We start from the raw sequence: 16624 nt of genomic DNA, 5'->3' as shown, positions 1-16624 counted from the left end.
GTGCCTTTTTCCACTGGTGTAGCAGAGATTCTTTTTCTATTTATTTCCCTTTCATATCCCATATTGGTCACATCTGCCTTTTGATCACCGTCTCTCATGGTAAAACAATAATAAGCATGAAACTTCATACTTGTGAGAAGGAAAAAGAAAAATCCTTTTTTCATATAATAGCAACATTGTTTTTAAGAGGTGATGCAGCCCTAGGGTAGTGCTATCTATTACTGGGTAGACTAGGGTAAAGTAGCAAATGGTCTCTCTCAACAGTACTTATCTTGTAAGTAGACTGTTATTTTATGTATGTTTGTAAGTAACTGTGTTTCTGACAAGCTGGGTTTTTTTTTTGATGTGGTGGTGGGGTTTTTTTTAGTTATCTTTGGAATCGTTTTGCCTTAGGGCTGATTGATTTAGACCTGTATAAAATCCAGATTGCTTATGTAATTTAATGTTTGGATTTCTGCTGTGCTTTAGATGGCTATAATTACTCTTATATAGATACTATTGTATTATTAAACTTTAGCTTTTCCAATAGTTAATAGAAGCTGTGAATTATTTCTAGTGATTTTTTTTTTGTCTCAGAAATTAATAATTAAAGCAAATTAATTTGAAAATTGAAATCCTGTCTTCAATATGCTGAAGGGTATCAAAAAATATATACCTGACGTATAATGGGAAGATGTTTTGGTCAGTCATACAATAAAATTTTCATATGTCCTTTTTATCAGCTTCGCTCTTGAATGTTACTAACCTAGGTGATCTGAATAATGAAACGGAAGTCACAACAACAGAAATCTTCTGTGGTTGAAGATACCTTTGAGCTGATCTTTCGTAATGGCTCAAATGTGGCAAAACAGTATTTCTCATCTGCCACGACAGTGTGAGGGAACCTCTGGATGGTCATTGTGTTTCCTTCAGTAGAGTTGTAGACTGTTATTCAGTTGAGGTTCTCAAACTTTTTTTTAGCTTTTTTTTGGAGGGAGATGTTTGAATCCTGACTGAGGTTTCTTAATTCAATTGGAGCTGAATTAATGTTGTGAGCACATTAACAAACAGATACTCATCTGTCCTGAGAGAAGCTCTGCTGTTGGGGTACTACAGGCTTCTCCATGGCTGATCCTCTTGCTGGTTGCCTGCTGATGGGCAGGCAGGGCAGACAAGAGAGTACGCGCTGTGGCATCCACAGAATGATCACGTTGCTCATTATAGATCTTTGCCTTACTATGGCATAAAGCAAGCAGGACCATGGTTTCAAGTATCAGCAGCACAGATAAGCAATTCAATCTTTTCATATACTGCACTGGTGTGGCTCTACCTCGAGTATTGTGTGCAGTTTTGGGCGCCTCAATATAAGAAGGACGTCAAACTATTAGAGTGTGTCCAGAGGAGCGCAACTAAGACAGTGAAAGGCCTAGAAGGCAAGACTTATGAGGAATGGCTGAGGTCACTTGGTTTGTTTGGCTTGGAGAAAAGGCTGAGGGGTGACCTCATTGCGGCCTACAACTTCCTCAAGGGGGCAGTGAAGGGAGAGGTGCTGATCTCCTCTCTCTGGTGACCAGTGATAGGACACAAGGAGATGGAATAAAGCTGCATCAGGGGAAGTTCAGATTGGACACTACGAAAAGGTTCTTCACTGAGAGGGTGGTCGGTCAATGGAACAGGCTCCCCAGAGAAGTGGTCACAGCCCCAAGCCTGTCAGATGTCAAGGAGCGTCTGGACAATGCTCTTAGTCTATGGTTTAGTTTTAGGTAGTCCTGCGAGGAGCAGGGAGTTGGACTCAGTGATCCTTATGGGTCCCTTCCAACTTGAGATATTCTATGATTCTATGAAATATAGATCTTATGGGCATGGCAAATAGACAGGCATTTTAATTGGCCACTACTTTTTCCAGGGGAGATTTGCTTACCAACTAATTGTCTCACTAGAAATAACCAAACCTGTGTGAAGAATAACATGGAACTGTAGTGTCTCAGGAGCAGGGGCAGAAGTTGGACAATAACTCAGACTTCTTGCTCCAGAGGTGCATAACTTCATCATCCATTTACTGTCAAATATTAATTAGATGTATGCATCATCTTCAACCTTTGGACAGGTACAGGATACATATGCTAAAGTGCTCCCCATTGCTATCCCTTTTACTTTAGTGGGGGTGGGATGGGGGGAGATGTTGGTGGTCTTTGTCACCTCTGCGCTCTTCTTTTGTCCCTGTTACTCCTTTAGGTGTGCACAAAAGGGGTCTGAAGTGATAAAGCTGTGACTTTCTCTAAACTGGATCAATTTTTAACTTCCTGCTGTGGCATGTTGGAGGTGTTTCTCATTATTGCAAATGGAAAGATCCCTAATCAATGATGGTTGTTGTAATGAGGTTACTGCTAAATTGGTTTTAGGATTGTTGGAGGTGGCGGTTAGTCAATAGCCTGAAATATGAAAGAATAACCGGTAATCCTGAGATGTGAGAAACAGCTACTGGTACGTACAAGCAATGGCTCATTGCACGATGCACACAGGATGGAGTCCTCAGTGCGACTTTCATGTTGGTTTGGATTGGTTGTCTTCTCCTTCATCAAGTGTTTTCAGATGTTGATAGATATAGAAGCGAAATATTTTCCCATGTCCGCCCTTTTTCCATGATACAGTCTTTGTTTGCACAGTATTTGATAAGGATCTGTAGTTGTTGATATCCTACCAGTTATCAAGTAAAGAGTATGTACTTCAGTTTAAACTCCATGTATTGGGAAGATAATTTCACCTTTTGCATGCTGCATCCAGTCACTACCAGGATATTTAATTTATGGCAGAAGTTTGAAATAGATACTGATAGTATTTTTCTGTAAAGGTAGAATCAAAGAAAATTTGCTGCAGTGGAATGCCAGCATTGTATATTGGTTGCAGAATATTGTATAATTTTTTTAAAGCTTCAGTAACTCAAGAGCTTTACTTCATTAGTGGACGTAAACAGGAAAGTTGCCCGTTGGTATGGAATGGAAGAAACAAGAACTGAAAGACTACCATTAAGCAGTGGTTAGGGGACATTTTTATTCAGTGTTTTATCTTCTTTGCTTTATTTGAGCTTTCTTTTTACTTCTTGTCAAAATGTGGTAACATCATTTCAACACTTTTTTTCACGTTTATATTGTCTCTCTGCTCATAATCATTCTCATTAAAGCAAAGTGTGAAGAAATATATGAGGACTGGTGCAGACTGTGTGCGGATTGATGTTCACAGATTTTGCTATGTTAGAAAGCAAGAAAACATTGAGTTGTTTAATTCCCCTTTAGAACTTGCATTTGCTAAGTGGTAAATGAAATCCCATGTGAAGGCTTTGCATTCACTTTTCAGTATGGCCTTTCAGTTCAGAGGTGAAACAAGACAGTTTGAGCTGTAACAGATAGGGTAATGATGACTTCATCAGCTGAGATGACCTCGCAGAAATTTAAACTGCGGGTTGCCTAAGGCCTGATATTGCAAAGCACGTAATCTAGTTTTTAATTTCAAGCATATGTTTGAATCCATTCTAGTTGAGCAAAATACATGTTGTCTTCCTTCCTACCTTCTGTTAAAAAGCTGCCTGACTATAACAGGGAAGGAAAAGCCACCAAAACACAGTATAAATCACAGTGTGCCTCCCAACACATGGTGGAGCATGTAGAATATCAGAAATCAGGCCACGCCAGTCATTTAGGTCTCCAGTCCCCCAGTGACACATCAGCAGCCACGGCGCAAATACAAAAGCGTTACTTTTGTGCTGCAAAACTCTCCTGGTGGGTCAGGTTGTCTGGTGGACTCTCCAGCCTCCTCTCCAGCCTGCTGATCATCTGGTGCAGCTTCATAAAGGCTGATTTGGTTTCCCCTTAGCCTGCTTATCTCTTGTTGGTGTAGGTAGCCCTGTGTGTGCCTCCCTTTGCTTTTTTCCAAAACACTAGTGTGTAAGTCAGCCCATGTTAAAAGAAAGGTCTGGGGACTTTTTTTAGTTGCTAGAAGGGCAGAGCTCTGTTCTGTTACCCATCCTGGAGCTGCTCCCCTAAACCAACTTGTTTCTGGATTCTGTATTCTTGCAGTTCAGTGGAGGAAAGATTCTTCACCATGGCTTAATAAAGCTCTTAAATACAGGGATAAAAGGGAAGATCTGTGGTTTATTTGTTTGGGTTTTTCTGTGGGTTATTTATGTTTATAGAGTGAAAATGCCACACTGAACATAATTCCAGCACGTTCCTGTTGAATGCACACAGGAGCCTGAAGGAGCTAGTCTAATCATCTACTTTGGCCTGCGCATATGGATGATGGGCAGTGTAGCACAAGGGCACCACAAGAAAGAAACTTAGCTTTAAATAGGTGCAGCGTGACCCCTTTTCCTCTTTTGTGCTGTATGGTGTTCTGCTGCTGGCTCCTGTTTGTGTGGGCTGATCCCCTTTTGTGCTGTAGCTCTGTTGACCCTTGGGTTTGTTGGTGGCTGCAACTAATGTCCAGCCTCTTTTATAACCATGTATCTCAAGGTCTGCCCCTCCTTATCTTCCATGCCATTACGGGTATGGAGGAGGTTAGCATTCTCTGTGTCTGATCCAGATGCGCTGGAGTTGGAGGGCAGGGACTGGTTCCGTACTGTGCCTCTGTTTAGCTATGCAAGGCGCACAGCTTGGCATGGTAGCAAGTGCCAGTACTGAGTTTTGATCTATTATCTTGGGGTGGGGCAGGGGAAAAAAAAACCCTTAAATTTTACTCTTGAGTGATCTTAATCTTTAAATTAGTAGGAATGTGAGATTTCCCATGCTACAATTTTAGAATAACTGTAATCATTTTAAGAAAACAAAGCCTAGGAACATTATGGTGTTGAATGTAGAGTAAACTGGTGTTTGAAATGCTGCGTTGTACATCTGCACGTATCAAAAAAGGAGTTTAATTTCCTAATTTGTTTTGGATCTTGCTCCCCTTTCCTCATGTTCATCCCTGTATTATTTTCTTCCTTTTGTGTCTATAACTGCATGCATTATTAGAACTGGCAAGATGAGCACCTCCAGATGCATCCTCCAGGAATCCAGCCAATGCTGACTCTATTCCCATGTGAGACTGCATGCCAAGTCAGTGAAGCTTGGTTGTCAGAATCTATTCCCTTTCTACACTGCTTCTAAACCCATCTTCTCGCATAATATTTTGACACAGGGTGACTGATGATAACCTCAAGAATTATCCCAGGCTTAAGAAGGTGTCTTTTAGTATGTTGAACAATCCTAGTTAAAAGTAGTATTTTGAAATAGTATGGTCTAGGAAGCTTTCCTTATTCTTCTGTCAGATGAAATGACTTGAGGGGTTTATAATGTCACATTGTACCTTTCACTGTTTTTGTGGTGGTTTTTTTTTTTTTTTTTTTAACTTTCTCTGAATTTTTATGCCCTTTGAATGTAAAAAAAAAGTTCACTAATTTTACTAAGCATAATGCATTTTGTGTTGTGATTTGTTGCAAGAAGACAACTACTCCTCTTCCTTTTGGGGAAGAATATACTCATTTTACTTACTATTTTACAGGTATCAGGCAACAGCATATCAACATTGCTCCTTCTACAGGATCTTTTCCTAATTGGAGAACTATACTGTCACCAACACGGCCTTCCACAGAAACTAAGACTTCCTCAGTAGCTGATATTTCTATGGGACAGACTTTGGAGAATGCAAACTTGCTTCAGATGATAAAAACAACACTGACTGGCACACGTACCAGGACTTCGGATCAAACTCATCTGTCGCCTACTCTTTATCAAGGCAGTGGAAACAGTGCATCCCAGGAGCCTGCTGAAGTTTCAGCTGAGTTGCCTCTGAGGTCATCATCTCAAGATGCGGATGAAGCAGCTGCTGTATCAGGTTTGCCTCAACTTGGTATGTTTGCTACATTGTCCACTACACCGTCAGTGACACATTCGAGTACAGCTGTGCCATTTCAGCTAATACCATTAGAAACACCCTCCATTTCAAAAGAAAGCACATCAGGATCAGACATGCTTGCTGCTGTTCCATCACCATCATTCTCCTCATTGGTAATTCAGTCACCTCATACCATTAACTTTTCTAAACCAGCTGTACTGCCCATCAAAGTGCCTTTGTCTGCAGATCCTGAAGGTTTCGTCAACACAGAGTCAGCCAGCTTTCAGGTTAGTGAAAGCAGAAATAGTCCCCTAAGCATGGTCACTGCAGTACATTCCAGTATGGTGAATCACAGAAAGGGTCCTGAGTTGTTTACCGGTACCATGCCTTTCAATCTCTTTGGAGTGACAACAATGCATTTCACAGAAATAGTGGAAGAAGGGTCTCCTTCAGAAAGGACCTCTTTTTTGTCTGTATACTCTGATATTCCTGTGTCAAAAACATATCAGTCTTCCTTGCCAGTAGCTTCCAGAAGCCTGTCACGGTTTCCTAATGAGAGTATGTACAATGTATCTTCTACTGGAGTAAAACCAAACAGTCAGCCATTTAAGGCAGTGTTGACTGACAGAAACAGTGATATCATTCCTCTGTCATCACCAGCTTTTCAGGATAAAGCAGAGGTTCCTACATCAGTCTTCCATCCTGTGGGTACTCCACATCTAATACCCCAAATGAGTCATCCTCAGTCTTCCACAGCACTGACTAATTGCACTACAGGCTCTACCAGTGCACCTTTCATGTCATCAGCTTCCGAGAGCCTGGCTGAGGTCTCCAGCTCAACAGAGAGCACGTCTTCCCTTTCATTGCCAAAATCACTTATTCCAGATGCAAAGCACGCTCGCAATGCAGTGCTGCCAGTACGAGCATTTAGAAGCGAAACAGATTTTCTCTTTAGAAATGCAACACACTCCTCTTTAAAAAGCACAAGGTCTCCCTTGCAAACTGAGACAAATGACACCTTTACTAGGATAGCACGCACAAACAGTCCCGGTGCAGCAGCAGCTGATGAGGATACTTTGCAAATCCCTTTGACTGTTTCCTCACAGCACTTGGTGGTGGCTCTGAATCAGACTTTTGCAGAAGACCTGACTGATGGAGCTTATCAGGCAAATGGCATGCGATTGTCAACTGCTTCTGCACGTACTCTCCCAACTTCTGATGGCTTTCCTGTGGCAAGAACAGCTCAACAGCCTTTCATGAGAGGGGTGAGAGCAAAGATGTCCACGAACTTTAATGCTAATAGTGTTCTGCCTTATGGATCTCAGGTTTCCAAAGTTTCTCCAGATATCCAAACTCGTAAACTCCTCACAGGATCAAAGATACTAAGCACTGTTTTGGAAACAGGCATGACAAGTCCTGATCTAGCTGCAGTGCTGTTAATTACTTCCACTACAGGCCTTTCAAAACCTGAACCTGCTGTCACAAATACATCTGCTACTAGTATCTTTGTGACTGCACGTCTTCCACCTGGTGCTGCAGAAAGTCCAGATGTAACTGCAAATAATGACAGAAATATAAGACTACCCACTGTTGTGATCCCACATGCAGAATATTCACCTCCAAGAGCTTTAAATCGTTTTACCTCAGATCAGACTTCACGTTCAGTTGATAGAAAGCATCTCGCCTCTGTTGTGCCTCCAGCGTGGGGTACGCGACCATCACTGGTTTCCATGACAAAGGTGATGGACAGCTACGGCTCCAGCTTTTCTGGGATTTTGAGTGCAGACTCTGAAAGCAATTTAGATCCTGTCAGCTCTCCCGAAGTCATAACTTCGGCTTCTATGTGGACCAACACAGCATTGCTGTCTTCAGCTGGCATTAGTATTCCTTTGGTGAAAACTTCAGTCAAAATGGCAATAAGAGAAGTTCCTCCAAGTACTTCTCCATTGGAAACTGAGTACTATGTACCATATTCAGTAGTTTCAAGTCTGCAAAAGAAGGTGAACACAAATAAGCAGTTGCTCTTTTCCACCCCTTCAGCAAACTACACATATGCAAACTCTAGTCAAAATGTTTCAAATTTACCCTTCGCTGAAATGAAGTTGAATCGTTTTCCAGAATTTGATGTAGATGCATTTGCACTGAAAACGTCTCCTGTTCAGTATTCATCCCTTGCTACCACTTTGACAGTGCCTGACTCCTTGCAAAGAAAGCATGGAAGCACAGCTGGAAACACTGCTAATTTCTTCACTGTTGGAGACGTTAATATCAGTATATACTATGAAGCACCTCTCCGTTTACTTGTGCCTCCTGTTAATGATACAGGTGCTTTCCCTACCTCTCTAGAATCACAAACAACTGACACTGGAAAGATTACTTTGCTGACAAAAACCTTAGGCACAACACCAGCGTTGGCTTTTCAGCTCACCGACAACTTGACTTTTTCAGCCAGCTATGAAAACAGTGCCATCCACAGCGTACTGCCAACCAAGTCCCCCTTTCCCATAGCCAAGCCTTCTAGCTCAACTCTCATGCATAGTTTTATTACAGAAGATGACATTGGTTCTGGAAATTTGCCAGAATTTGCAGATGACCAGTTAGAGTCCTCTGGTTATTGGGTTACAGCTGATAAAAATCCAGCTACATTTAGTGTGCAGGAGTGGGACACAAGTGCTACAAGACATAGTCTAGTTCCCAGTAATATATCTAACAAAGCTACCAAGGGCATCCCATTGCAAACCCCTACCACCAGTGCTCTGCAGTCAGTCATCATAACTTCTGTCCATGCATCACCAACACCACTAAATTCTCCTTTTTTGTCAACAACCAACTTTACCCATTCTGTCATTACAGTGTTATCTGGAGTATCTTCTGGTGCAATACCTACAGTAGGAACTTCAGAAGCAAAACCACTAACAAGAAAATCATCTCCAGCTTCACCAGTGCCAGCTTCTTCCTTCTTTTCTCTAGGCACTGAAAACACACCTTTGCCATCTGTGATGGCTTTAAGCACACCAATACTGACACTAACAAAAAATAACACTGCCACAAAATTGGCATCGGATCTAAGCTCAGTAGGAACACATACAGATTTTCCTTTTGCAACAAGAAACACAACTGCATTACCCATGGATATGACAGCTGTGCTCATAACCCCTAAAAGCAGCACGGTCACAGCTTCCACCCTTGCACCCACAGCACATGTACCAAGGCAGATAGAAACAACAGTAACTGACACCCAGAAGTTCCCAAGCTCAGAAATCACCAAAACGTCAACCCCCTATGCACTGACAATTACAGCAGCTTTGACATCTATTACAGCATCAGCGAAAACAACTAGGCTTCCCCCTACTCCAGTGGAAAACACCTCTGCTTCTCCCGAAACCACGGCAGCAGCCGCTTTCGCTAACATGACAGCAGCTCTTCCCCTGGATTGCCGGCTCTCCAGGAACCTTATGGTTAAAACAGGTACGTGGGACCACTGAATTTGCTGAAAGGACCTCACTTGTCTAGGAGGGGCAACTGGTGATGAGTGGGAAATACACGCAAGTGTCAAAGAACGTGGGGATGTCAGTGATTAATCTGAGGATGAGGCTGCTGCACTGACAAACCAGACAGATAAAAGCAGCGTTGCTAGTATAGGGTTGGCATTGGCTTTATTTGTAGCTTGGATTTTACAATGAATGGGTCAAATGAAGCAGTGAGATCAGGTGCTCTGAAGTCCAGTGGGTTACTGCAGGGATTTAGCAGAACTACCTATGCGGAGGAACAACCCCATATGATGGTTTGGTCTCTGCTTTGCAGTAAGGAGTCTGTGTCGCTGAAGAAGATGGGGCAGTAACCTGTCTCAGTCTTTGTCCCTGTTTACATGTGAATACCTAATTCTGTTTTTATATGAACACCTAATTCTATCATTAAAGATTCATTTGAAAATAACGTTTAGTGTTTAGAGTTGTATGCTTCAAAATGGGAGGATTTTGAGCTTTCTGTGTGAACAGTACCACTTCTGGCTCTAGCTGATTTTTTTACAGACAGCTCTTCCTTAGCTGTAAGAACTCTGAACTAAAGGGGTCTGGAGAGGTCCCTTGCCCAGGCTTCCTGTGGACTCCTTATGGTAGCACAGCGCAGCACCACAAGATGTGTGTATTTTGGAGATCTCAGCAAAGAAGAATAGCTACATAAAAGGGTTCATGACCTTGTACAGAACTGAATGATACTGGGGACAATGAAGTAAGCAGCTTTCGGACCTAATGTGTGTTTAGTAGCTGCTAAATATCTACATCAGTAGTATGATGAGTACAACAACTGTTTCTAAAGATAGAAGTAGCTTGTAATCAGGATATTATTGAAAGTACTTAGGTGCAGCTGTAAAAATCTTTCTGCAAATTATAAGAGAAAAAAGAAAAAGCTAGTGATAATGTTAATAAAGGAAGTGTACAGACGCTTCCTAAATGGAAAATAATTGTAGCAGTGGAGTAACACATTTCTTTGTTTATTTAACTCTGGCCATGAAGGTATGAAGCACACGTCCTTGATGTAGGCCTGCCTGTGCAGCACCAGCTCTGTCCCCTGGGAATGCTGCACCAGGCTGTCCGCAGGCAATCGAGTGGCATCATACCTCGCTCAGAATGGCAGTATGGCAAAGACTTGTTGTTGCTAAAGAAATTGCATTTTTTAGACCTCACTCTGGAAACAATGGGCAATTGCCATGGGGTGAATAGGGAACGTGAGGACGCTGCCGAAGCCCTGCAGTTCTTGCTCCCCTTGGAGCTGCTGCATATCCTACCTGCTTTGATGATCTCCACCCAGCTAGCACAACATAAAACAATTAAAAAAAGCAAATAGTAGCATGGTAATGTCTCAAACCAACATGTGGCTTTTGTTGTTCCACAGTTCTGTTTCTGAACACAAGGAGGATGCTGATCAGCAATCCCTTCAAGGAGAGTGTGAGAAGAGGACTCAACCAAATGCTGAGACAAGCTTTCAACCAAAATGTCAGCGCTCAGGTAAGCGTGCTTGGCATGCCTATGTGATCTCACTGAAACAGCAATCCCACCAAGAGAATCTCAGCTGGCTGCAGCTCCGGTGGCATCTCTGGATGCAGGAAGCCTCTCGGAGGGGAGCACTGAGATTTTCCTGGGGAAAGCAGGCACAGGTGGCACCCACTCTGGGCCCTAAAAATATAAGGACCGCTCCAAAGGTTTTGACATTTTATTTGATGAAGTAGAAGGGAGAAATGCAAGTTTCTTTTTGTACGTTCTGGGAGATGACTACTGGCAGCAGTTTCCTCCTCCCCCTGTAGCTCAAGAATGACTCCAGTTCACAGCCAGCCAAGTGCTGCTGTGCTCAGCCTGGATCAATTGCAAGAGCAGGGCTGGTAAATGGGGTGTCACTGCTGTCAGTCCGCTCCCTGGTTCGACGACCGAGTACCTGACAAGTGCAATTCCACAGGGACAAAAATTCCGAGCGGGGAGAAAGCACATTTTATTGAAAATAAAGGAGGGAGACGTGTTCATCACTTTGCAGCTAAACTGCACGAACCTCTGCATTGCTGCGTCTAAGAGCAGGCTTAGGTGGATCGCTGCGGCACTCTTCTCTGCAACACGGGTTCCCGTGCACTTAGGCAGGGGTTTGTGCTGACTCCAAGGCTGTTATGACTTATCATCACCAAGCCACTGGGAAGGAAAAAAGTAATTTTGCTCAAAATAGAGGGCATCAAGTTGACTTTTGTCCCCATGCTCTACTGCTGCAAGTTTGGATGATGTTCGTTGTTCCGGGAATTGTATATTCCCGAGTCTCAGCAGCAGCAATGAAAACTGTCAGACTTGTTCTCCCGCCTTCTTGTAAACCTGAGAGAAGCTGCCTTTTCCTAATGGAGGAAAACAGCTAAAACTTAGTGTGGAGGACCAGTTCCAGGGCTTAAACTTTTTGGAAAATACAGAATTTTGATGTAAAACTCAACTCATGTTTTGGCTTACAGTGTGTTCATTCTTGTGGTTTGTCATTTCTACTCATATAGGTGATAGCTTAACCATCTGGGACAGTATAGGAAAAATAGTATAGAAGAGACAGTTGAGGTTGAAGAATCAAATATTGGAAACTTTTGACTTTCAAAAATCTGTCTCCAAACCTGCAATGACAGACACATGTCTGTGAACTTCAGTCAGTGAACTTCAGGTATGAAGTAGGAGCTGGATGTTCTCTGGATTCTCTGTATTTTTACATTCATAAGTAAAATGTCCTGGTATATATACATGAATGAAGCCCCAGTCTCAGTCAGGGGTATGTGAGCTGTGGCAGCAATACTGCACTGCTTCAATTTGGAGCACATTTTTCATGGGCTGGGTCTAAAGCTCCCTGAGCAGTTCTGCTAATACTGTGTCTGATATGACACTAACTGATCCTGTAGGGTTTATAGGGGATTACAGGATAAAAACCCTGCAAGGAGCTATATTCAGGATGAGAACTCCCATCAAATACTGGTTGAACTGCAAGCAAAATAATAAAAAAAATATTTCCCTGTGTGTTTTAGGTTGAAATCCTGGAGCAATCAAATAACGTAACAGTTGGTTACTATGTTACACGGGGCAGACTGGTTTTTATGCCAGCTGCTGTAATTGAAAAGCTTCTTGCGTATGGCATCAGCAACGCCACAGCGGACATAAAGCAGCACGTACCACATCTCCAGTCTGTGGCGGCCCTGGCCTTGCCGTGGAAGCCCCTTCCCGCGTACCACTTCCAGCTGAAAACAGGTGAGTGAGGTCCTGCCCACCTGTGCTCGGGGTTGCGTGTGTGTTAATGGTTCAGTGCACAGGGATGATGCTCCTCCTCCTCCCCTTCGCTGTCCTGCCTGAGCCCCTGCTCTCCGGCGCAGCAGCAGGACGAGCTCTGCTTTGGTTTCACGCGTTGGTGTTCCTGGGGCAAGCAGGACAGCCGGTGTGTACATCCCTGTCCTGCGTGGTGCTCTGCTGTCACCTCTGTTGGTGCTGCTGTGAAATGAAATGTCATTGCATTAGGGATGAGTCACGCCAATATGCTTGACTAAGACTTCACATTTGATTAAAATGGACTTTAATTGATGGGTTGTGCAGTAACCTGTGCATTTCTTTTGAGGATGATCAGATGAGAAACATGACTATATGATATATGTATATATTTTTCTGGCTGGACCCATTGAATTTGACTTAGGTCCCAGCTGTCTGACCTAGGGCTGCTGTGTAACCCCTCTGTACTGTAGCAGGCATCAGTGCAGAGCAGTTGCCGTGCAGCAGGACAGTATAAGCTACGAGAGGGCAGAGAGTGCTGTAGAACAACGTATTCAGTTGTAAAAAGATTTCTTATGTGTGTGCTTACATGTCTATACACACGTACTTCTTGCAATTACCCAGTTAAGTATATTTTCCCTAGCACAAACAGAATGAGAATCAATATTATGATTGATTATGTCTTGCAAGAGCAAATGACCTGCAAGATTTAAGAGTATAACTTGTGTTTTACAATGATTTCACTTACTGCCTGGCTCTGAGTAAGTATTTGTACAGTGAACTGATCTTGCCATCTTATATATCACTGCAGAAACAATCTCCATTTGTTTGTGGAGAGTATCAGCTCTAATAACGCAACTTAATTCTTACATTTTGTCTTAATTAAGGCTAGTTTAGTGCAGTGCTCGAATGACATAAACTGATCTTATATGGCATTATTTTCACCTGCTTAATTTGTAAATTGGTCATCTTGCTGTCAGACATTACAGGACTTATGCAACCAAGAATATTTTGTCCACATACAAATATGTTGTTCCTTTTCCAGAGCTGCAGTTTGTGGGTCAAACAGACAATATACAGTCATGCAAATTTGTTCAGACCATGGAGCAACGGTTACAGAGAGCGTTTCAGGATGCTGAAAGGAAAGTCTTAAACACCAGCAACAACTTAACAGTTCAGGTACAAGGTTGCGTGCTTTGCCAGTGCCTGTTGCCAAACTCTCTGGGTTATTCTTTTCTATGTGTATGCTTGTATTTCAACATAATGTCTTTGATAGCCACTATGGAAGTAAGTTTATGCTTTCATCTGAAATAAGATTGTTTTATTTATTGCAGGAAAACTTATAAAGGCATGATTTATAGAATACTGTTACTGTTATTTTCATGAATTTGAATTTTACTGTTTGCAGTTAAATCATTTAAGTGAAACTCAAATAAAAATAAATATATTAAAATATTCTTCCAAATTTATATTTTTACTGAATATGTTATTCTGACACATTAGTTGCTCTTAGTGAGGCTATTGAGGTGTATAGTGTCATGCGAGGCTGTTTGTAAGATCTAAGCTAATGGAATATATTTCTTTCTTTTTTTGTGTGCATTCCAGTTCTACACTCGCAGACCCAAATTCACTATTACGGGCCTGATTTTTGCAGAACTTTGTATGTTTAGTGGGCCAACACCCTTATGCTCTGTGCCATACTTCAGGAATAAATAATTTATCCTCTGGGTGATATTACGATATGTACTTGACGTGAGATAAAACTCTGTGTATGGACTTGTGCTTCTCAGAATAGTTTGCATGTAGCTTACCAGAAGGAGAAAATTGGTCATCAGAGCTCTGCTTAGTTACTTTGGTACTGTCTCTTGTGAGCTTGTGTTCAAACTAGAGGAGCTCAGAGAGGCAGAAAAGTGCATGGCAAGAGATGACCAACTGCAGCAGGTAAAGTAGTTATCAGGCTTTTCAATAGCTGGACCCATGATGCTGAGGGGACCTTCCTGGTGGCTAATTTGCTCACAGAAGTCATAGATCTTAGGAAGCACCGAGGCAATTTTGTAAAGAGCCCTAGGAGAAGGTGGTAGTTGTGGTTTTTGTGGGTATTGCCAACATAGGAAGTGACAGAATGGAGGTCTTGGAGGCAAGATATAAACTGGGAAGTAAGAGGCTCAAGGGTGTGATCTTCATGATAAATTTTTCTGAAATTATTCCGGTACCATACAAAGGACTAAGTGCAACAGAAAATAGTACAAGGGTTTTAGATTAATTACAAACTGAGGAGCAGTTCTGGAGCAGACAGAGTTGATTCAGAAAAGGCGTTGCTGCACTTCAAGAGCAGAGAGAATGGCTGCAACGTGGGTAAAAGGCATGAAACAACTTCCACGCAAGGAGAAATTAAATCAGCCGTGATTCTCCAACCATGTGTGGTGTAGTAGATCAGGAGCGATCATTTAGAGTTTCCCATAACAGAACTGCTCAGGTTTAAATGAAAAATCCTTTCACACAGTAGGTAATAAGATCTTGAAGATGGATGGATGCTACTGGAGAAAAAATATGGAAGTTACAAAAAGCAGTTGGCCAAACATATAGAATAAAAAGTCATCAACCATTTTTAAACCCAAACATACAACTTAGAGCTCGGACCATAGCTGTAGGCTAACCTCACACTGTGGAAAAGAGTCCTTTTGTCTTGCCCTGTGCTCATTCTCCAACCATCTGCTCCCGGTCATTTGTAAGTGGTCATCGGCTAGGCAGACCTTTGGTCTGACCTTGAACTCTTCTTCTGATGCTTTTATTATACCATGTTTTATGTTTTTACTTAGTGATCCAAATAATGAAAATGGGGTATTTAAATAGCATTAATGAATGCTGAATGCTGTTGGCCCTACCTACAGTATCAGTAGCCAAAAAACATCCCTCTTGTTGCAGGACATGAGTTTTCTGAGAAAATGTGGTTTTTCCATTCCTGCCCTGCCTTTGCCTCTTTACTTCCTGCATAAATCTGGTGTTTGAGGATCTGATCCAGTACTCACTAAATAGAATTGGTCCTTAAATGCAATCATCAGATTTGGGCTCAGGAAGAGACTGGCATAGAGCTAGAGTGGGGAGGAAAGCCAGTAATTGTATAGTAATAATCACTAGGAACAGAAGAGACATGATATCCCTTTATTTCATATGGAAAAGGTGTAGGTCTAGATAACGGCATTAGGAAGGCAGCAAAGAGAGCAAGACATAGAGGCCTAGTTCCTCTGCATCAAATACTGAACACTTTTTCTGACAAGCATCCTCTCCATCATACATTTCCTGGTAAAAAACGGAAAAGTATTTTCAGTTCTGACTGCACCTTTTCCGCCTCCTGCTGTCGTCCAGTAACTCTGTGTGTGCTAAAGTAAGAATAAAGCATCACAAACTGTTTTACACTATCATGTTGAGTGAGCTGTATCTAATCCATTGTTCAAGTTAACTTTTTCCCAGTTTGTTTGCACTGGTTTTGTTTTTTTTGGTTTTTGTTTTTCTTCTTTTTTTCCAACTGAGCTGAAACACAGCTACGCATTATTTCTTTACCTCTGTTTCAGATTTTGAACACCTCCAATGTCTCCCAAGCTGTCACTCTGTTTTATGTAGTGAACAATCAAAGCACAACTCTAAATGGCACTATTTCCAGCAACCTTCTTAATCAGCTGTCAGCTGAGCTGGTGGGTTTCTATCTAACCTACCCGCCTCTCACCATTGCAGAATGTAAGTATGCGCTTCCCAGTACACAACTCCTTAAGCTGAGCCAGTGTCGGGCTTTTGCTTTGCAAGCACCATAAGCTTTGTTGTCAAGCTCACCGATTGTAGGTGGTTTTGCTGACTGCTTTTTAAACTTTAAAAAAAAAAAAAAAAAAAAAGTGGAGGATTAAGTGGGGGGGTTTCTGGGTCCAGTGTTTACTTCAGCTGCTAGAAACCCTGGCAGATAATTAAGAAAAACACATATATGCTGTCATTAATTAAAAAAATGCCTGTGCCAGGTTCCA

The 16624-nt window shown here is 42.1% G+C and overlaps 1 protein-coding gene across 1 annotated transcript in view; it reads left to right on the top strand.

The window, feature by feature from the left end:
• Positions 1–16624, top strand: part of KIAA1549L (KIAA1549 like) — a gene marked incomplete at both ends in the record, with an annotated part of 134512 nt that overhangs the window by 56875 nt on the left and 61013 nt on the right. The window contains 6 exons of the mRNA XM_082317353.1: positions 5515–5862; positions 8701–9315; positions 10741–10853; positions 12380–12599; positions 13657–13790; positions 16184–16346. Of these exons, the coding sequence (XP_082173479.1) occupies positions 5515–5862; positions 8701–9315; positions 10741–10853; positions 12380–12599; positions 13657–13790; positions 16184–16346 (1593 nt within the window). The remainder of the gene's footprint in view (positions 1–5514; positions 5863–8700; positions 9316–10740; positions 10854–12379; positions 12600–13656; positions 13791–16183; positions 16347–16624) is intronic.

Source organism: Platalea leucorodia, assembly GCF_965183815.1.
Source record: "Platalea leucorodia genome assembly, chromosome: 7".
In the NCBI taxonomy this organism is placed as follows: Eukaryota; Metazoa; Chordata; class Aves; order Pelecaniformes; family Threskiornithidae; genus Platalea; species Platalea leucorodia.
This window is presented reverse-complemented; position numbering and strand designations above follow the sequence as displayed.